We start from the raw sequence: 22,299 nt of genomic DNA on the forward strand, positions 1-22,299 counted from the left end.
TTGACAATCGGTAGCCAACAAAAGATTTTCTATGATGCTTAATTTCACACTTGATAGTTGGGCAGGCATTACAACTATTTTTATACATGCAATTGAAGTCTGTTTGTCCACATTGAATACACTAGAATTAGTATACATGGAACTAAACTGATGATAATAATGATGTGGTATTAGTTCTTGTGGACTCGAGGTTTATTTTCCTATGTAGATCAGAGTAATCTAAGTTGGCTGCTTTTCATGTGCCTTAAATGAAATCATGTGCAATTTGATTTCCAGCTGAGGCCATGTAACATATGGTGAGATTATCTTGAAGACCTCAATTTATTGAACGCATTTGAGGGATCCAGCTGATGTTGCCTGTGTTAATCTTGGCAACTGCTTAACTGCACAATGTGAAATTGAGGAAAGAAATTACTTACATAGGATTCTTGTTCATTTTAGTGTCAGAGCTATGTCCCTTTTTGCACAAATGTGGTGCCGAAATATATATATTTAATGCATTGATTACTCCTTGTACGGTAGGCAAAGTTAAACATTAACATTAAAACATGAATAAAAAAAACATTCTTTGACAACAAATGTTACATATAAAACAACATATCAAAAGAAAAAAAAAGAGAGAAAAAACATTTGGCATATATCTTATCATTGATAATAGATAAATAAAAAATAAAAATAAATTTAAAAAATAAATTTAAAAAATAAATTTAAAAAATAAATTTAAAAAATAAATAAATAAATAAATACAATTAAAATAAATAAATAAATTAAATTAAAAAAAGATAATAGAAAGCATTGTCTGTTATCTGCAGAATATACCATACTGCATTACTCCAAACGGCCATGACTGCTCAGCAGAGTTTACTCAAAGCTGACAGGGTTATATTGTAATGTGTGCTTTCAACTTTTCTATCGGCTTCTCGGGTTTGATGCTAAACTGTTCCTTATCATAAATTTTAATTAGTGTAAGTATGAATACATTCAGAAATGTTTGTGCCAATCCTTTTAGCGCTAAGTGTGAGCTAAAATGTATACAATACAGTGACTCAATGAGGAGCTACATGTCCAAAGCTTAAAAAAAATATACTATACGCTCTGCTCTGGATATTCTTATTGCCTCAGAGGGTAGATCAAAAAGAGCAACTCCTCCCTCATGTGGAGCGTGTGTGTGCGTATGCCATGGGTGAAGAAGTTTTAGAGATTCCATCCGTCGCCCTACAGCAAGGGTTAAATCACGGGCAGACACATCCGGCGGCTTTCTTTTTTTGGAGCCACAACTGTCCGTCAATCAGAGCCTTCAGACAGCTACTGTTACTTACTGGATCAAGTGTCACGGAAGGACAAGATGATGAATGTCAATGCATTTTTTTACATTTCAAGTGGAGCCATGATTTGGTCTCTTCCTTATGAGAAGTGGACCTGGCTTGTGGCAATGCACAGTAGTGTGTGCATGTGTCCTGTGGCTGCGAGAGTGAAAGAGGGAGGTGAAGGGAGGGAAGGCATGTGAGTTAGAGATAAGGAAGGACTTTAGGTTTGAATTGATACATTCTTTACCACTAAGTGGTTTTAATGCTTGTACTGTGTCTGGGTAGACAAGCCACACTTGAACTCATATAGCCTTTTTTGGTGAACACTGCAGATTCATTCAACACAGAAAAACTGTAAGAAGGGTTAAATTAGGCCTGTCCTTTGCAATTTCAGTTTCAGAATTCCCATGCCCTTAATACATTATTTTTAATTTATGTTTCCCACTGCAGCAGTTTGCTGACATATTCAGATGTTAAACTTGAGGAATGCTTCATATTTTTGTGCAACCAAAGACTCATTCTGGCTTTAGTCTTAATCAGCTCCGCGTAATCTTGTGATAAGCAACAGTAAAACCACAGGAATGTCAGTGTTATCCTTAAAAGTCCATTTCCCTCTGATGACTGATGCTTTGCTTTTTTTTTTTATATATATATATATATATATTTTGTCCGAGAATAGCTGCAACTTTACTCATCTTTTACTTTGATGACATTACTTGTTTCACAAGTTTGAAGGAGCAAAATAAAACTTTTCTTCCACCGATGTGCCTCCTTGGAAGAAATATTTGATCATATATACTGTATAGTTGGCTGTGTGTGTGTGTAAAGCAAAGGGAGTGAGAGAAAATGAAAGAAGACAGAAATAGTTGAGGGTGTGTAGGCAATGCGCTGACCACCGGCATGCATATGAGGAAGCAGCCTCCACTCCACAGGCCAACGGACGGTTGAAAGACACTCCACAGCGTTGCACTCAGCAGGCCAAATGCAAGTCTGCTGTCCCTCCCCACCCTCAGCTATTCTAGGCACCGTGCTGGTTTTCACTCAGCAACCACATGCAAAGAGTCAGAAATGGAGCAACAGGAGAAATTGCAGCTTTTGCAGATGAGGGAGGAGCAGCATTGTTGCATGTTGTTTTTGTCAGCACGTCTTTTTTTTTTTTTTTTTTTGTGACAGGGTGTGTTTCGGTGGTTAGGTAGTTTATTAGATTGTAGAATTTTGTAAACATGACAAGATTCACAGAATTTTGAAGACGAGTAGGACATAAACCATATATGGACATGTTGAGGAAGCCGAAATTGACTCGCTGGGGTCCGACAGATGAGAGCGGCATGTGCAAAGTGCATTTATACGACGTAAATTTTTTAGAGTACATTTTAGTCTAAAAAGATTTGGTTTGGTCCCACTCTAAAAAGAGTCAAAGGAAAGGAAAATTAATTTGTGTCTGTTTCTACGCAAAGTGCAGGGACACCTATCTACAAAGTACAAAAACAGAGCGGTTAGAATTACGTTTTCAAATCAGGAGCAAAATTTGTCATGTTATGTCACTACGAGTAATTTGTGAAATAACCCACATATTAATCAGGTAATATTAATTAGAATGAGTCTTCATCATTCATTCCTTCTGAACCCTCTGCAAAATAAATAGGTTTTAGTTATAATGGATGACAAGCGAGGCATGATGAAATTGCCCAAGGACATGTGATTCAGTCTTTCCTCACCTTTTCAGGCAATGGGCTACTGGTGAATTGTGTCTGGAGCTGTCAACATAAACCACAGGCGAGTCAGTCAGGTGTGTATGTGTTTCATCTTTGGCCTACTCCACCTATTAACACAATGGATTGTTGTGTGCTTGATTTTGACACATCTTACATGGTATAAACAGTAAGTAGAGCCCTTGACATAATAGCGTCTGCTCACTGTGTCTGGCCTGTAACGTCTCATTTCACTCTATACCCCTAGTAATTGAGTTTTTGTTGTTATGTCTTTGATTATCATGTGACTATATGTGCCCCCCCCTATTTTCCCCATATTGAAATTGTGCTCATTTAAAAAAAATAATAATAATAATAAAAAAAAAAGCTCTAGATCTACCAGAATGGATGGAGCATGACTGTGATTGGGAAGGCAGTATTTAGCTCCATCAATCTTCCCATCAACTCTGACCAGCTTCCCTGTGCCCCTGCTGAAGGACAGCATTCCCACAGCATGATGCTGCCACCAGTATGTTTCACAGTTGGGGGGATGGTGTGATCAGGGTGATGAGCAATGTTAGTTTTCCACCTCACATAGCACTTTCCATTTAGGCCAAAAACATTCAATTTTGGTCTCAACAATGCACCTTCTTCCACACGTTTGTTGGTTCCCCTACATGGCAAACCTTTTATGCCTTTCTTTCAACAGTGTCTTTCTTCTTGCCATTCTTCCATTAAGGCCAGATTTGTGAAGTGCATGACTTCCAGGTGTCCTGTAGGCAAATTGTCACACTTGAGGTGTGGATATCACATAAAAGTTCCAAAAATATACTGAAGTTTGTGATTTTAAGTTCACAATATGTGAACACGTTCATGGGCCATAATAAACTGGAATACTGTACAGTAGTTCAAAATATAATATTTGGCTGCCCCCTGTTGGTCGACTTACGTAATGGCAGTTGTCCTGCTCCATCAGTTCATTTATAGTCTTTATCTAAAATATAGTACAGTATAATAATATCCATCCATCCATCCATCCATCCATCCATCCATCTATCCATCCATCCATCCATCTATCTATCTATCTATCTATCTATCTATCTATCTATCTATCTATCTATCTATCTATCTATCTATCTATCTATCTATCTATCTATCTATCTATCTATCTATCTATCTATCTATCTATCTATCTATCTATCTATCTATCTATCTATCTATCTATCTATCCAGGAATTCCTTAATCTACAACTCAATATACTATGGAGAAATGAACATTCCCTTGATGAGCAACAGCTCTGGTGGACATTCCTCTAGCGGAATACTAAATGTATGCATCTTTACCTTTATCAGTTATATGAACGGTTTCAGCTATGGTGACATTTTATTGACTTCATGAAAAACATTATCAGGTCCCAAAGTTGCCAGGTCTCATCAATCAAGAAAGTGAATTCAGTAATATCCAGTAATGCTTTAGTGGTGCACAAATCATATTTTTGAAATGCATATATTTAATGATAACGTTAAAAAAGTTGATAGAAACAGGAATGTACCGTTCAATATCACACACTAGAGGGCAGTGTCACACAGTTGAAATCATGAGATTTAAAAAGATAGGCAGGAGTGTTGGTTTTTGTGCCTATGGTATTTTACTTAAAAGTAGAAAAGACCATGCCTGCTGAACAAATCACATCCCTAATTAGTCGGAACAGGCCTACTGTTCTATGAATCCAGGTCAAAAAATGCAGATTGGACGTGAAACTTAGAACTAGATAAAGTAGCCACGGCCTAAGAATTAACTAAAAAGATGACTTGCCCTTTAACAAATAGAATGAGTTGCAGCACATTTTTTGTCCTTAAATGGAACTGCACATTGTATAAGACCGGTTTCTATATGGACATTTATGGATGAGTTATAAAGACAAGGGGGAAAAAATGCATTTGTAGCCCATACACACCAGTGCCGTTAAAACTATATCTGAACAAACATTTAAATGGCTGATGGGATAAATTATAAAGATCTTTACCCATCTAATGAACACTCAGCACTTCCTACACAATTCCCCAGAATATTAACCCTTCATTTAAATCCATTCTCTGTTCATCCCTGTTGGTTCAGTAATTAATAAAGTCATTCCGTGCCACTGTTCAAGCTACCCAAAGCAGGTTTCTGTTTGTCCATGTTTGTAATGTTTGTACTGGTTTTCTGCTAATCTGCTTGGCAGCCTGGATGGACCATTGGACTTTTAATCATTTAACTATGACCTTAAGTTTAATCTGTACCTTGTATCTAACCAGTGTGACATTTAAAAAAATATATATTTATTTTTTTGAAATTCCATTGCTTTTCTATGACTTGTATGCATGACGGCACGGTTAGTATGTATGCTTCACAGTCAAGAGGTTTTGGGTTTGAATCTGTGTGGAGTTTGCTGTGCTTGGATTTTCTGTGGGTATTTGGGCTTCCTCACATATTCCCAAAACATCCATGTTAGTAGGATAATTGAAGACTCTAAATTCCCAAATAGATGCAAATGTGTGGGAGTAAATGGTTATCTGTGTATGTTGTGCTCGGCCACCTCTCGCCAATAGTCAAACCTGGGCTAACTGGCAGCTGACAGGATAAGCAGTAAAGAAGAAATTACTGATACCAAGTCATGAACAAGACAGTTGCATGTAAATTATTATAATTAGCCTAGCAACAAATTCTTGTCAGTTTTGGTTTTGTTTGCTTTGCAAAACATGCAAAAACAAAAGTAAACAGTGGCTTTGTTTACCAAATATTGAAACATGCTTGCAAGCAAGTCAAAAAAAGTGTTGTGCCTTTTTATTCTTCTTATCAATGCTAAAGTTGCCTGATTATGCGCTTTTTGTGACACAAGAAGACCATAACAACATGACATGCAACAGATTTTGAAGTTGCTAATTCATCTTGCACTGCGTTGAAATCATGAATTGGAAATATTATGGCTAGCACTGATGTGTGCCAAAGCATGTGATGTGATGACTCTATTTATGCTCCTTTTCTCATGTGCATGGTTTGTTAAATGCATTGGGTTTTTGCATGCACCAAAGAAAACCTGTGGCTGCTTTTATTTCTTTCTGGGTAGCATGAGCATTTGAGCAGATGTGTGTGGGATGATAAAATTACAGTTTTGACCATATCTGCTTATCTGCTGACTTTGACTCAATGGGAACAAGGCCACGACTGTACGCAGTCCGTTATTAACACATTTACAGTTTGACTGCAGGACATACCCAGAGCGATAGCCCGTTCTTTTCTCCCCACAGCTATTCCTCTGGATTTCTCGAGGGGTTTTGTTCCCTGTTGGCAGAATGCGGCTGTGGTGTACAAAAGAACAATACTGTGTTCAAAGTGTTTGGTGGGAAAAAGGCACGTAGCGTACATCATTACATAAAAGAACTTCACGCTACATCACAATCAGTATTGCCACTTAATCATTTATAGGCGATTTAGTGGTAAAGTCCTTTTGGCATGTAAAAAAATATATACAGTACCGGTACAACCTGTTGCTTTGTAAAGTTACATATTTTGTCAGCTTTCTTTTCATGAAAAAGCTCCGAAACAGGAACATGAATATTCAGCCAACCTCTCTGCTCCTTAAAAGCTATTTTTAATTCTTAAATAAACCTGACTGAGGACTGCAATAACCACATGCAAGGTTGATTTGATAGTGAGCAAGTCAATACATATAATCAGTGTCCTCTGGAGAGAAAGTGAGAGGAGCAAATTCTAGAGGTAAGCGTCTGCATTTAATATTGCTATATAAATTTGAACGACAAATTCATCATGTTTCAAGATAGCAAATTAGAACACTAAGAATAAGCACACTGATGAATACAATGATAACAGTTTTTTTTCCTTCTTCACTGTAGTCAAGTCAGTAATGATGATTTTATCTGCGAGCTGTGTTGTTGGTCTTGATAACTTGTGTCATGCTTCTTCTGGAAACTTCGGACAGGTTCTAACGGCACGTGATCACAGCAAATCCATACAGTCATACGTTTACCGGCCAAGATGAAGAGTGGTTTCTAATTTGAACAATTCCCAATTAACATACGTCTGACCCGGCCTGTCGCTGGAGGACCTAAAAATAAATAAGTAAATGAATAACCGTTAAGCGGAACCTTTCATGAGTGCGTTTGAAACCAAACGGACTATTTTGTTCGATGCACCAAAGAGCTAGTCGAACCACTACTGACCAGGCTTCTTTAATATTAATAATCTTCAGCAACTAGGTCCGCGATAATGGAGACACTTTTTATTTTCAACATAAAAGACGCGACGTGTTGAAAAACCGAATGTCACTATGCTACGCGTTTAAAAAGGTGTTACGAACCTCAGCCAGCAACTTTGTTTTGGTCGTTGACAGGACTGTCACTGAACGAAGCTAGGTGCAACGCGGCTGTTTGCAACTGTAAGTAATAAAACTGCATATTGTTTTCTCTTATTTTTGCTACAAAGCAACGACATTGTCACTGACAAACAGACGGATTGTTCATGTTTCGTCGAGTTGCTGTCTGCTGCTAGGTAACATGCTCCCTGTCACCTGTGCAGAGTGTTTGATTCGATTTGTATTACCGATTGTACTCATGCTGGCCCTGCTAGTGTGTCTACATGTGATGTTTTAATGTTACAATTTACAACACTTTTTTTCTGTTTAAAAAAATTCAGCTTATAGGGGGAAACCATGGCTATACTATATTGCAATTTGTCAACGTTAATTACAAATACAGTGGTTGTATTGTGATTTATAATTATTTTAGGAGCTAAGGAGCTAACAAAAATGATTTCACACTTGTTTAGGTCCGCATTACAATCAGTGAATACATTGTTGTCAATTCATCCATTATCTCCCCTCAAATTAGAAACCTGAAGATTTCCATTCTGTGCAGGCCTTCAGGATGGCCCAAGCAGACAGCAAAGTCCTGATTCTGGGAGCCTTGGCTGGGGTGGCTGGCATCGGCTTGGCTGTGGCATGTTACCAGGGCTATAAGATGAGACGGAGAGCCTCATTGCCAGCGCGCTACCTGCTCACTAATAAAGAACTTGCACCTGGCATGACGTTAATCAATAGTCCCGGTATACCCGGGGACCAGATTGAGGTACTGGACCGCCTTGAGGCCCTACTTCAGTGTGTGTCAGAGCTGAAAGATGAGATGAAGGCATTGAAGAATGCCTTGCCGATGCGGCATGGTCAAGTTGTCGAAGAGCTGCGGGGAGGTGATAGGACAGATGCACATCGAACTGCACCTCTCCACAGGACCACACCAACACGAAGGAAAAGAGCTGGAGGCAGCATTGCTGGGGCCATAGCAGGGGGGCGAAGTTCTGAAGAAGCAGAAAGTGAGGGAGGGTGAGTATTAACATACATAAGGGGTACATGATGATTGTTAGGTCCGTTTTAACTTAATGCACAGCTTAAAGTATCGAGTTGTCTAAAAAGCCTCATTAGTGATGCGTACTAATATTTTTGCGCACCTTACTGTAATTGCAAACTTTTGTTTAATTGACCGCTGTCACTTTAAGCATAAAAGGTTTTCAACAGAATCATACACTATGTCGTAAAAGTCTACAAATATCTACAAAACCCCCATATGCAACACCCCTTAACCCCCCAACTTCAGATGTGATATATGTGGAAGCTGAATTATTAACCAGGTGCAACCAGTAATCTGTCCGCAAATCCATCCAATTCTACAGTACTTCATTATGTGCATTCTGGGAAGAATATTATTTAAATGGATTCATTTCAAAAGGGCAAACTATCACACATGAGATGACTTGCAATAGTTGATTTTGTGTCTTTAAATAACCTGGCTAAAAGGTTGTGTAAGCAACAAGCTAAGTGGTGCCAGCTTAGCCAGGCAAAATAAGAGGCGGCGGGGAGAACTTTTCTAATTGTACCATTTTGAAATGACGCAGACAGAGATTGTTGTGACATGTTGTCTGTTGAGCAGTGCAATTTTGGCCCTTCTGTGATCCAAGGTCGCAAGAAATAGTCATGCCGTATAATCATGACTCTGCATTTCAGTGCATCTGGTTCATTCCAGTACACTCGAAATTAGTGTTGGTGTCTTGCGATGCCTTCCAGAATGTTCCTTGGTGGTCAGGAATGGTAGTAAATAAGACTTCATAGATGTTTTATCTTTGACTTGTTTTGAACTGTACTTTTGACCCTGTCATCCTTTATTTTTAAGCACAAATGAGTCACATATTACCAAGACTTATCACATCAACCACTTTCAATGATCACCCGTGACATCTAATGGAAAAAAGAAAAAACTTAAGTGTTACCAATATTATTTTTTTTAGGATGGTAACATTACTCCCCTGGAACACATACATTTCCATTATTTGGGGAAAAAAGATGCCCAATCCAAACAAATCAGAGGTCGACTGTCAGTTAACAGCAGAATTTCTTCAACCATAGCGATTGTATTACATAATTCAAGTTTGACAGGTCTTAGGGTAGAACTTGTATGACATTTCCTCAATGTCATCCTGACACACTTTCCTGTACACATTGTTTACAGAGTTGGATTTGGCCAAACTAAGACATTAGTAAACTGTAAAGTCTCTCCTTTTAGCATTTAAAAAAAATAAATAAAATGAAAACCAGCTCTTAACTTGTATCAGAAAGAACCATATTACTTTCCTATTTTGTCATAGATGTGTGGAAAGAATTGCCCCAATTCTCGGTTGTGTGGTTTAACTTAAAGTCGTGTATGCTGTATTTGTTTTAGATTCTTGTGTAAACAGACGGGCAATGAAGGACCACATGCCCAGTCGCCCATCTTTATCAACAGCCAAATGCCTTGAACTCATGGCAACCTTTTTTTTAACATAAACAGAGGTTTCTTTTTGTTTTTGTTTTTGTTTTATAAACAGGCATCCACTAACTTGACTATATTCCACATCAAATCAGACCTCACTGGTCGAATAGTGATGATTGAGTCAATGTTTGAAGTCTTTTGCTGTCAGGCAGACCGTTTTTCTTGGATGTTCCTTTGAGTACTTAACCCGAATTGACCTGTGCAGCCTTGTTGAGGAACTAGCACACACGCAGAGCCAAGAAGACATCACAACATACCTGTAGGTGTCACTGAAAAATCACAGTTAGCACTGCTCATCCCCACCCTTTACTGTCCTCACTCTACGATTTGCCTTTCATCTTGCAGAGCATTCATACCACAATGACACAAAAATAAATTGAATATCCAGTTTGGCTGGTGGTGTTCCAATCAAAATGGTGCCTTTTTCGATAACTAGAAGTGGCAGTGAACTTATGAGCAAACACTTCAAGCTCTTCAATGACATTCAGCAAAGCATTTGGATCAGTCTTCTATTCTGATGTTTCACTTTTTAGGTATTTGCTCGCCATATTGCACACGGACATTATACTATAAAATAAATCTCACCATGCATATAACTCCTTTAATTAAAGAGTTTGTCTTACTGCTTTGTTATTTATTTATTTTTTTTTTATCCAAGGGTGTGGGGGCGAGTGGGGAAGGAAAAGGGATACAATTCCACCCCTTTAGGGAATCATGCTGCTTTCCCACCAAAGGAGCCAATTGCACAATTTGTCCTTTCGGTTCTGCTCAGATGGCATTCACATAACATAAATAATTCTCAAACGGCAAGGCCGGATAGTGACTATGCTAAAGTTATACTTCTTGCATATGTTGCCACAGCTAGCTCTCTGCATGTTGGAGGAGAAAACAAAACATCAATCAACCTGTCGGTGTGCCAAGCTGTCAGAGGCCTCATTGAAACATGTCTTGTAGAAACTTGTAATTCAGAACAGTATCCGCTGCATTCATTCACGTCATGCGACTGTAGCTCAAGGACATTACAGCTTCGTTTTTGTTCAAATGCATTCATGACATTGGAGAACTGTTGATTTAAGCATAAAAGTAGTGTTTAGTGACGGGCAAGTCTGCTCAACATGCTGTCTGTTTCAAAGAAAGCAAATGGATTTGCTTGTTTATTTTGTGTAACTTCTTCGTCATGGGAATATTTGCTCTTTTGATATTAATGTATAAAATAGTTTCCCTCTACAATTAGTTACTTTTCATTCAGTTTTTGCAGCCAGTATGGGGGGAATGGTTCTTTCTCGAATGCAAATGAGTCACTGCTCATCTATGCAAATTAGGTGTTGAGGTGTTTCGAACCCAGTATCTGAATTCTCCTTTTGAGTAATTTGTGCAGATGGTAAATGGTAGGAGTGTGCCAAAAAATCGTGATTCTCATTTAGTACGATTCAGAATCGATTTTAAATGTCCCCAAATCGATTTTATTACAATTATTTTATACTGTCTTGCCTTTGTTTGTGTGTGCCTTTATTGGGAGCACTGTTCATGTTGTACTCGATTTGACCACTTAGGGGCAGTGTGGTTCCACGCGGCCTGATGCACTGTTAAGTAGTAGCCACATTAGAGAGTAGAAGGAAAAAGTCACGATCAAGTTATTCCAGTAAAAGTAGTTTTTTTTGCAGCGTGGAGTCGTTCATTTGAGTGATAAAAGTGCCGCGAGTAGCGCGCTAATTAGCATTAGCGAGTCAGACTGGAGTAGATCATTACAATTCCTTGCACATCTATAAATGAAAGCAAAACTCATTGTCAATCAAATCATTTTGAATCAAAAATCATTCTGAACCGAAAAGCGATTCTGAATCGAACCGCAGACCCAACAATCGGAATCGAATCTTGAGACATTCAAAGATTCCCACCCTAGTAAATGGACTTTTACTTGTATCGCGCTTTTCTACCGTACGTATTCAAAGCACTTTAATGCGTTAATGGTCGCAAAAGTTGAGGATCGAACCCACAACCTTCATGGTGGAAGACAACCACTCTACCACCTGAGCCATGCCGCTCACATGAAGTAGATGCATGACCAAATATGGTTAATTCCACATCTTGCTGACAGTCACAGCTTACGAAGTATTTTGTTCTGCCCTTTTTCTTTTTATCAAGTGTGCATGACTTTCAAAATGAGCTTCTGCCTCTTGGGAACAAAAGGTTACAATGCTTAAACACGTGCTAGTTGTTATCGACGAAAGGTTCTCATTGGCCCTGGAAGTGGCAACTGAATAAGCTAGGCTGCATGCTCAAAGGCCCGCTGATGTAAACATGGTAACCTGGGTTTGTTTTTGTACAGAGTAACCAAGGAGATTTGCTAAGCTCTTTTGAAAGCTTGCCATGTCCCTTGGGTTCTCTGTACTCGGTAGCTCTTCTAATGAGCACATATCTTGTGGACAAACAAGCGGCAAAGCTCTCAATAACTTTGGAGCATGTTGCTTGTTTGAGTTTTACCCAGCACTGTGCTCTTGTTTCCGCATATGTAGTGCAATACCGAAAGTGAATTCCAGCCATAAATCAATCAGCAGCCTCATGGATTTTACTATACTTTGTACAGTTTTATTTCATTGTTTCATTTTAGTTTGGCAGGCATCAGGCATCAGGCATCTGCTTAAACTGCTCTGCTCTGCCTGCAAATTACAAAGCAACGCCACAATTATGAGTTTTATGAAATGGAATAAAGGTCAAATCAATGCCCAGCTAAAAACTATAGCCTTCAAAGTAAATGTCATTGATATTGGTGACCTGGTTTTGAGATAATGCAACAAAATCAAGAAAAGTGTTTCTTTTGGTTTTTGATTTTTTTTAAACTCATTTGCTGCCATTAACGGCTATAGACGTCAAAAATTCATTTGAAACTATTTCTATTAGTTTAACATTTTTCCCACTTTTGTTAACAAGAGTATGAAAACCTAGATATTTTATTGTACATTAAGAACAGATATAAAATGTGTGATTAATCAAGAGTTTACTAGTGAAGTCATGCGATTAATTATGATAAAAAAAATGTAATCGCCTGATGCCCCTAATTTTTAATAATATTTTCTTTTTTTCTCTAATTTTTTTTATTGTTTTTCTTTTTTTTTAAATCTTTTTTTTAAAAAAAACTAAGGAAATTGGGGCCAATAGGGTTAGGGTTAGGGTTACTAAGTATTGACTGACGCACCCATATTTTTAATACAGTTACAATGTGCTTCACAAGAAAATTATTGGCAAACAGAAAAATTACTTTCTGTAAGTTCTCTAATGACTCTCCAAAGCAATTAATAAAATGCTTGCATAATGATGGTTCATGCACAAATATACTGTATGTATACAGCACATACATTTGCTGTCACAATAATTGAATTGGAGAATGAATGAATGACAAAAAGTCCAAAGAAATGTTTCTCCATGGTCACCAAGTCGATCCTTATTTTTTTTGCGGGCCTCATTGGAAAACTAGAACATCAGTGTAAACTCCTGTTTCCCACTAATCTTTTGTAAAAATAAATAAATAAATTGTTTAAAGCCCATGATGGTTTACTCAAGTTACAGAAATTATTTTTTTGTTCTCATTTATACATGCAAAAAAAAGAAAAGAAAATAATTTGATCCTCCTGTTGTCATAGAGACCTTGTAGTGGTGTGAAAATGCTACTAAAAAAAAGGATAATTGTTTGGTTGTTTAATTCAAATCAAATTATGACATTGCATATAGTCAAACAGCTTGTAAATATAGTATATTAAATGATTCAATATACAAATGGATACTCCTGCTTTAATCTGATGCATATATATGGCTGTAATGGAATGGACTGATGTTGATCCAGTCCTCATTCTTCATACTCTCCAAATCCTGAATGTTTTAAGTCTTGGCAATGTGAAGCTACAGCGCCACCACAGATTTGTTGCTGGATTAGTGGCCATAGAATGGCTAAGCCACTCCATGACCGGTGTATTGTTTTCACCTCAGTGATGGAGCACTGAGTGATAGTCTTCGGGTCATAACTTGACACTGCAAATCATGCAGTTAGGACGCTAGTTCCCCTCACTCAACTCAGCGGCAGCAGATAGAAGGAATACAGCAGTGGCCCCAGTATTGAACCCTGTGGAACACCATACGTTCCGTTATACATGTGAATTCATATTGCACATTTGTCTGACCACTTTCTTTTATTGCTTGACATAGTTAGTATGAAGGGATTATAATAATAAAGAAATCAAACGACGTAACATCACAACAGCCACAGATCGACTACTGAGCGCACCAAATTGCCTGCAGCACAATATAGGCCAAGCGATTTAGCAGAATCACCAGCGATGGCCAAGCGGGGCATATCGTCATGAAACATTTCAGTCGGGTGTTTGTCTTAACCTCTGCCAAACCCCTGAGACTGACTCACCGAATCCCTGGGGTCCAGTTGAACCCGGGTTAAGAACCTATTATGGTAATGCAGTTCATAGTTAACGTTTGTTTTGCCATCACACCATTGTGACTTCATCATTGATGTTGTTGACTTGTTTAATTATGGTTCACATCTGTGGAGCTCAAATGTCCTCATATTACGCCTGTAATCATAGCACTAAGGGTGGAAGGTGTGTGCGGCGGGTGGAGTCGCGCTGGAGCCTGCGGCGCAAGGCACCTGTTGGGTCACTGATGTTTGTGTCTGCAGCCCGCTCTGACACGCCACTCGAACCGTGGCCTATAGCCCAAAATATTCCCTTAACCACCATTGACGCACATGGAGCTTAATAGCTCGTCTCTCTTTCTTTTTTTTTCCTCCAACTTTGTGTCTTTGATGTCTACCTCTATTATTGATAAAGAATTGCATTTGACTACTGCTTTCTAGGTGTAAGCTTAAAGTGTTACTATGTACTCACAGTAGCTGAAAGGCGTGTATAAAACATTTCATGTGAGTGTTGCGTGCCTTACCCTGACAAACAAGCCTCCCTGTCTTTGTACAGAAGCCCTCAGGTATACAGATAAAATATCAAAAATGACATCCGCTAATATTGAAAACAATCTTGTAAACAAATGTGACATTGTTTCTTTCACATTCTGTGAGCAATTGACCAACAAAATGGTTGTTGTTTGAGACATCTTTTTATGATTTAGCTTCAGTCAACACCATCATATTACTCTGCTATGACTTAAAACTGTGATTAGTAAAGCGTTATTTTGTGTCTGGTAAAGCCCAGAATATTTTGTGGCACAACAACACGTACACAGCACTGAAATATTTTCTATAATACGGAGGACCTGTACTATAGAAATCGATACAAATTGATGCAAATGAACAAGGATCCCTATGGAATACAATACTTTCTTTCACTTTCACCGTCAGGGTTCACCAAATTGGGTCACTCGCATGGTTTGTTTGGCACAGTTTTACACCGGAGGCCCTTCCTGATGCAATCCACCCTTCTTCTTTTTTTAAATCCGTCTTTTAATCTATTTTAACCATCTTAATTTAATGGAATTATTTTTAGATTAATTTAACGTGATATTTTTGCAATGTCTGAATATTATTTTGTTTCCCTTTCTGTAATGCTTTTAATTTTAGCACTTTAAATTATCTTGCACATGAAATGTTCAAATGTACAAAATAAACTTGCCTTTGGACTGGCAGTTACTGAGTTATGTCATCAAACGTGTACCATCTGCTTGAAAGGCAGAAACATGTACCACGAAAATAAAAGTAATTTCCGTACGATGACCGCCTGCCATGTTTGGTTTGCTGATCCGAAAACAAAATGTTTGTCTTATTCAGTTTTTGCTATGGCTTTTATTACTAGTTACACACTTAATAATTGCACGCAGTGACAATGAACTGCAGGTATTTATTTTGTACATTTGTTGTTCCAGGTATATCACTGCACTGACAGACTCTGATGAAGAGGATCAAAGTGATGATGAAGAGTGGGATGAGAGGCAGGAGGCAACAGACGAGTTAACTTGCCTACTGGAGAAGATCGACTCTTTGCATCAGGGCACAGATGCTGACAAAAGAGAAAGTCTGAACATCCTAACAACGCAACAAGAAGAGGTTTGTTATAATAGCTAAAAATGGCCTTCTCCTCAATTTTGGATTGTTTTCAGTCACTCACTTAATATTCATATGTTTCTAGTTTGGACAGAATTCAACATTTCTTTGGCGTCTAACCAGAGCACATTGTGACGTTCATGACATCAGCTCCACACTTGAAGAAAAGAAGATCCATGCAGAAACTGGTCATCTTAATCTTATTTTGTCTTATTGTTGTATATATATATATATATTGTATTATGTGTTTGTTTTTTCGGGGGGAGGGGGGTGCGGGCTAGATTATGAACATGTTTTCTCTACCACACTAGACCCCCGCATACTCACCAGTCGGCATCTGCAAATTCGCTTATTTGATGTTCTTTTTTTTTTTTTTCCTCAGTATTTTTTTGTGGGGCTGGGGAGCAATCCCACCTTTTTTATAGAAAATTTGAGAGGTTTATCAGCATTTTCTGAATTTTTTGGGGGGTTCATTAGGCTAACATCTGTCAGTGACCCTAAATAATAATGAAGTTAATGATTACATACAGTCAGGAGAATACACTATTCAACCAATCTTGTTGACAAATAATGTAAATCCTCAGAATTGGAATAAGACCTAATCCACTCCTGAATCTGTTTAATGAGTTTTTGGCATGTTCACACTCCTTTTAATAGGGTTAACTAAATCCATGGTTTTGGAGGCACTATGTAAAGTGAAGAAGAAGAAAAAGAAAACGAAATAAAAGCACACTCAATTGAGAATAAGTGGTATAGAAAACAGATGGGTTACATTATCTTGTATATGTTTGTTTAATTATTCATTTTGAAACATTTCTCTCTTAGGAAAGAAGGTTGGTGAGGATGCAGTGGCGCTGAACCCTAAATGCGCTGAGAGTCACCAGTGGTATGTAAAATTATTTATTGTTGTGTGTTCTATTCTCTGTTCTTTAAGCTGTTACACCTTCCATACATAAAATGTACCTATGAAAGAACAAATGTAAAAACATCAATTCACACAAGACAGCTTGATGGCTTATGGTCAATCATATAAGGTTGCATTTTCAAACAAGTCTCACAAAACTCCCTGTTCAAATAACACAAATAACTATAGAAACGCTTCAACAGGTAAGTGGCAATTTTTACAATAAGGAAGGCAAGCGATGGTTCAAATGTTTGTGTCCTTCTCAGATCACCCAATCACACACCTAAGAGTATTTTAAGTTTGGGGAATGCCAAACAGTTAAACTTGGCTCAATAAACTGACATTTATGTGATGAGGACGTGATGAACAGCTGGCATTTATTGTTGCTGTACTTCTATGTTGGGCGTACTTCAGTTATTCATATCTATAGATGTGTTTTGCTTGAAGCTATTTGAATTATATAACCATTATTTAAAAATATATATTTTTGGACATCTTGGGGGCAGTGTGGTGCCATGCATCCATGTTGTACACATTTAAATTTAGTGCAGAAGAAAGTTGCGATTGAATTCTATTAAAATAACTTGTTTTTTACGCATTGGGAAGAATTTGAGCCTTTGCGTAGTGTTATCTTACCTGTGGGTACGTGTTCCCACAGCATTTGTGTGTGGATATTCGTTTTTTTAAGGAAAAACACTACCCAAGTTGATGCTAACTTCCTGTTAGCATTTGACTGGGATTAGTGCTAGGCTAGCTAGCGATGTTTTAAAAATGTATTTGTATTTAAATATACAGTGGATGTAATTCTTATTGCCGTGTGTTTAGTTTTACAGTTAACTCCAATTACACGGCTTAAAGGACGCTTGGGGGACAACAGAAAAAACTGAATAACATACGCTACACACTTGCTAGTTTCCAATGCTACGCAAACAAAATGGTTTATTCAGGGTACAGTAATTTCTGGACTATAAACCGCTACTTTTTTCACATGCATTCGACCCTGCGGCTAATATAAAGGTGCGGCTTATCCATCAGATCACAAGGGGGCGCAGTATAAAGGAAGCGCAAGAGTGTCAGGCAGAGCAAACCAAACCAAGTGAGCCTAAATACAGTAGGAGAGAAAGAACGAGTGCGAGACAATTTGCGCCCTCATTATGGAAAAGAAAGTAGCGGGAACCCGGTGCGGTAACATTAAAACACCTGCGGCTTACAGTCGGGTGCAGCTTATATTTGTAACAAACTCGAGTATTCCCCAAATTTAGCTAGCGCCGCTTATAGTTCGGTGCGCCTTATAGTCCAGAAATTACTGTACTTTCACAGTGTCGGAAACTTCGGTTTTCTTCGATAACGTTTTAAGGGAAAAATAATCGGCCGTTGTTTGAAGGGCGATCATCGGCCGATTAATTGATCAGGCACTACTTACAACTTTGCCTATGGAGCGGATGTATCATTGATTTTAGTTTTGATTGTTAACGTTGCATTCTACGCCTTATTTTAACAATTTACATTCTCTGATTTAGCACACTTGACATGTTTCTTATTGTTAACTTGGACTCATTGACGAAAAGAAGGAGGGCTTGTTTTTTTTTTTTCTTGGTGTGCCTCCCTAGATGCTTGTGAAATCCCCTTGCTTTTAATGTGTTTGGCAGGATGGCATCAGAAATGCTGTTGGTATTTGTGCAAGCCTCATTTCGGTACATTCCTCATCTGAAATTATGCTCATGTCAAAACTTGACTACTCATCATACACGGAATCTACCGCTGTATTAGAGAAGACCCACTAAAATACTCTAGTTGCATTTGCTGAAATCTGGTATGGCTTTTAGTGTATTTTTATTGTTTGTTTTGATTTAGAGTGTATTATTTTGTGCATATTTGAATACACAGCTTTCTAGTGGAAAACACCGAAACTGACTCCAGTCATGTTAGGATATAATTAGCATTAGGTCACTCATGTGCTACAACACTTAAGGAACAGAACACTGTGTTTGTTTAGTTAATTAAAAGAAACAGCTTTTCCAAAGCTTAATTTTTAATCCTGCACCCACTTAATGGAATTTGCAAGATCCTTAAACCGAGTAAATACACAGAGCAAAAAGATCAGTGGTTACAAAGTACATTGTAAAGGGGAGAGGCAAGAACTGGGAACGGTACCAGGCCGTTTATGTCTGAGGTAACTGTTTACAAAGTGTACTGATGCCGTGAGAAAACTTGTCACATGTTTTCCTATGTGCCGCCCTGCCTGTCACAATTTGGCAGATGTTGTTTCGTAGAGCTGCCGTTCAGTTTCTGTTTTGTCCACTGAAACTACTACGGAACATTCCTTGCCCTGCTGAATGGAGGGATTTTGGAACCTTTACCTTGCCTGCTATCCTTTTTTATTTATTTATTTGTTTTAACTCTGGGTGGATCTTGCAATTTTGTTATCTTCTAAAAAGTGGGGGGTGGGGGTCCATGACACCTATTTGTCCCCACCTTTTTCAAACTCAATGCTCCACTTTACCAAATAAGTTATTTTGTGTGATTGTAAGCAAAAACAATGGCTTACTACCCTCATAATGTCATTAGTACATTACAAAGCAAGCCTTTTCTACCTGGATGTCGTCCAAAAGTTTACTTTGAAACGTCATTCTGTAAATCCAGTTGGGTTAAGCACAAACCCCGTTTAGTCAAACCAGTTGTACACATATCTTTTTTTTGTGTCCAATTATGGTCTGTGATCTATAAATATAAGCAGCTAAATTGTTCCATTCACAAAATAATGACTCAATCACTGAAACAACTTTATTTTATTTGAACTACATGTGTTGAGAAATTAGTGCCCATTGTTGGACCTGAATCCAAGCTTAAAAAGAAAGTGAGTTTATATACATCCAGATGCACTTTTAAATCTCTTTATACTACATCAAAAATAATATCTGTTTATTATACAGTAAAAAACAAAACATGGGCATTGGTTTGCACGTTAAAATCGTTATGTTTCACAAAGATACATGTTTTTAATGTAAATTCTCAACACATTCTTATTTTCATCACTTGCCTCAATTCTGATTCTTAATGAACCAAATATTATTGAAATGAACAACCCTAACCTGTTCTTTAAAATGATTGACAACCACATACTAATGGCACGCCGATCAATGAGCCACCGATCGTGATCAACCGATTTCTGTGGAAAAGTATGGGATCGGCATATGTTGATCGATGCCTTTCGATCACCCCCCAAAAAAATCTCGTTCTTTGCACATACATACAAGACATTTCTGAGTCTCACACATGCACCATTCTTTCTTAGTAATTGTCATTGCATCATCCAAATGCAAAATGAACGTCCAGATCAGTGAAACTGCTTTGAGACATTTTAAAATGTAGTGCTTAAGAATTTTACTCTTCATCATGAAGTGTTTTAACAAGAACTTCATTTCAAACTCATAAGCCGAAATCACCCTCTTACACCCTTATACGAGTCACCCATATTTGGCTCATAGGGGTTCTCGTAATGGTAATTTAAAATCTGTTACTACAAACTGATTTGCAGAGCGATATAAATATATTTTCTAAGCGTCGAGTCAGAAAACAATCTTGACATTTTATTTATTTATTTGTGAAGCATAAAAAGCACATAATTTATGTGTGGTTCACAAAATTACAGTTTGGCAAAACACCATCACGGCTAAGCTAGTCATCTATTGGAACACAGTGTTTTCATATACCTATCAATTATGACTATAATTAGTATTCTCACTATGCTCACTAATCATCCATTTTCTAAACCAGTGAATCACAGAGCAATTAAGATGCAGACAACAGCGTGATACCACGACACTGCCAACACACTGCATGATTGTTTCCATCTGTTTTCCAGATTTGCATGAACTGAACAATATCTCTCTCTGATAATTGTAATTATATGTATCCTTCCCCTAATCTCAATTGGGAGACTGAGTGATTAGCTGAAACAGTAGCCCACCGCCAAATCATGCACTGTTAAATAAATCCCCTTGCACATTCCAGTACACGGTCACAGACTCTAAATCTACCTATTGCAGATAATTACATTTTATTTCATCGGTTTCTTTTTTCTTTTCTTTTTTTTGAGTATGGCTCAGTAATATGGTGGTCTTTTTCCAACTGGGAGGTTGTGGGTTTGACCCTCGGAAATTGTGACGATGTCAAAGTGTCCTTAAGCAAGATTCTGAAGCCTAACTTATTCCCAGTGGACCTGGCAGCACCCTGCGTGGCAGCAGCCAACCTATGGTGTATGAACGTGTGTGTGTGTGAATGGATGAATGTGTGGTTTTGTAAAGCAGTATACATGGCATAGCATAAAAAACAGTCCATTTACCATTTTTAACCACATATTTTTTACTTTATTTTATTTTTATGTACTTCAACAATTCGACTTACAAACAGCCTCTCTGAACCCATTGTACCCCGAACCTCATTGTAAATTGAATACTACCTAAAAACCTGTTTGGAAGATTATTTCTTCTTTCCATTTTTAATAAAACAGCAACATTTACTTACCTGTTGACCAAGAGTGTTTAAGAAAATGCATTTTAATGCCGTAGTAGAATAACTATCAGGATGGTACCTTTCAGGTATGCCATCATGTGTGGGATTATGGCTGAATATGACACCATGCAGAACAAGATCAAGAATGGCTACATTTTTAAGGTAAGTTGAAGTTCTTGTAGTTATTGCCCTGTTGCTTTATTACATTGAAATGGCACTGTTTCTCAACCTTTATTGAGTCAAGGCATGTTTCAGTTCAAAGAAAAATCGATTCACAAAAATGTATACAGAATAAATATGCACCTAGTGTCATGTAGTGGGAGAGAATTTAGTTGTTTTGTTACTGTATGGCTCGCATAGATAAATAAAAAAATTAAAAAAATAAAAATAATTGACATTGCGCAATTTCCCACATCACACCTGATGATTTCTCACGGCACACTAATTGAGAATCACTGCCTCAAGCATATACTGTACATTTTAGTTTCTGTGTGTTCCAGGCCTGATTTCAAAGTGCCGCTACTCGCAGCGGCAGTGGCAGTTTTACGATCAGAAACTAGAAGTTAGAAGAATAGAAAATTGCTGTTAGTTTCATGCGATTTACGACGGTGTCCAATACCGCCCTCTTGTGGCCATTCTATGATCAGGAACTAGAAATTAGAAGAGAAAAGTTAATTGATTTGATGACATCATGGAATTTTAAGACCTTCCACAGATTAAATCTTACCTTTGACACCATGGCTATGTATTTTTTTTTATAAAATATTGGGTATTTTGCTGACAATTTTTCTAATGCGGAAGTAAAACGCCCGGTTCAGTAAAACCCCGCCTCTCCCCGTGTGGTTGCCGCACCCCTCTTTTCCGGGTCGACTGCTGCCAAGGAGCGCTGTGTGGCGCAAGACCAGGTGTTTTACCGCAAACTGCACCCCCGCCGTAAAATGCACCCCCGCCTCCTCATACGTTGTTCGA

General features: G+C 38.0%; 1 protein-coding gene across 4 annotated transcripts in view; it reads left to right on the plus strand.

The window, feature by feature from the left end:
* rmdn2 (regulator of microtubule dynamics 2) overlaps positions 1-22,299 on the plus strand; it is a 36,058-nt gene that overhangs the window by 7,452 nt on the left and 6,307 nt on the right. Inside the window, exons 2-8 of one of the 4 annotated variants that reach the window (XM_086093550.1) lie at positions 3,034-3,096; positions 7,393-7,437; positions 7,916-8,376; positions 15,734-15,914; positions 15,997-16,099; positions 16,737-16,797; positions 21,417-21,492. In XM_086093550.1, coding sequence (XP_085949676.1) covers positions 7,925-8,376; positions 15,734-15,914; positions 15,997-16,099; positions 16,737-16,797; positions 21,417-21,492 — 873 coding nt within the window. In that variant the 5' untranslated portion in view covers positions 3,034-3,096; positions 7,393-7,437; positions 7,916-7,924. Of the gene's footprint in view, positions 1-3,033; positions 3,097-6,459; positions 6,759-7,047; positions 7,438-7,888; positions 8,377-15,733; positions 15,915-15,996; positions 16,100-16,736; positions 16,798-21,416; positions 21,493-22,299 lie in introns of those variants that run through there. The other 3 variants (XM_086093551.1, XM_086093549.1, XM_086093548.1) reach the window with 3 other exon arrangements.

This window comes from Leptonotus elevatus, chromosome 13 (assembly GCF_054856555.1).
Source record: "Leptonotus elevatus isolate MCC_2025b chromosome 13, RoL_Lele_1.0, whole genome shotgun sequence".
NCBI classification, from domain to species: Eukaryota; Metazoa; Chordata; class Actinopteri; order Syngnathiformes; family Syngnathidae; genus Leptonotus; species Leptonotus elevatus.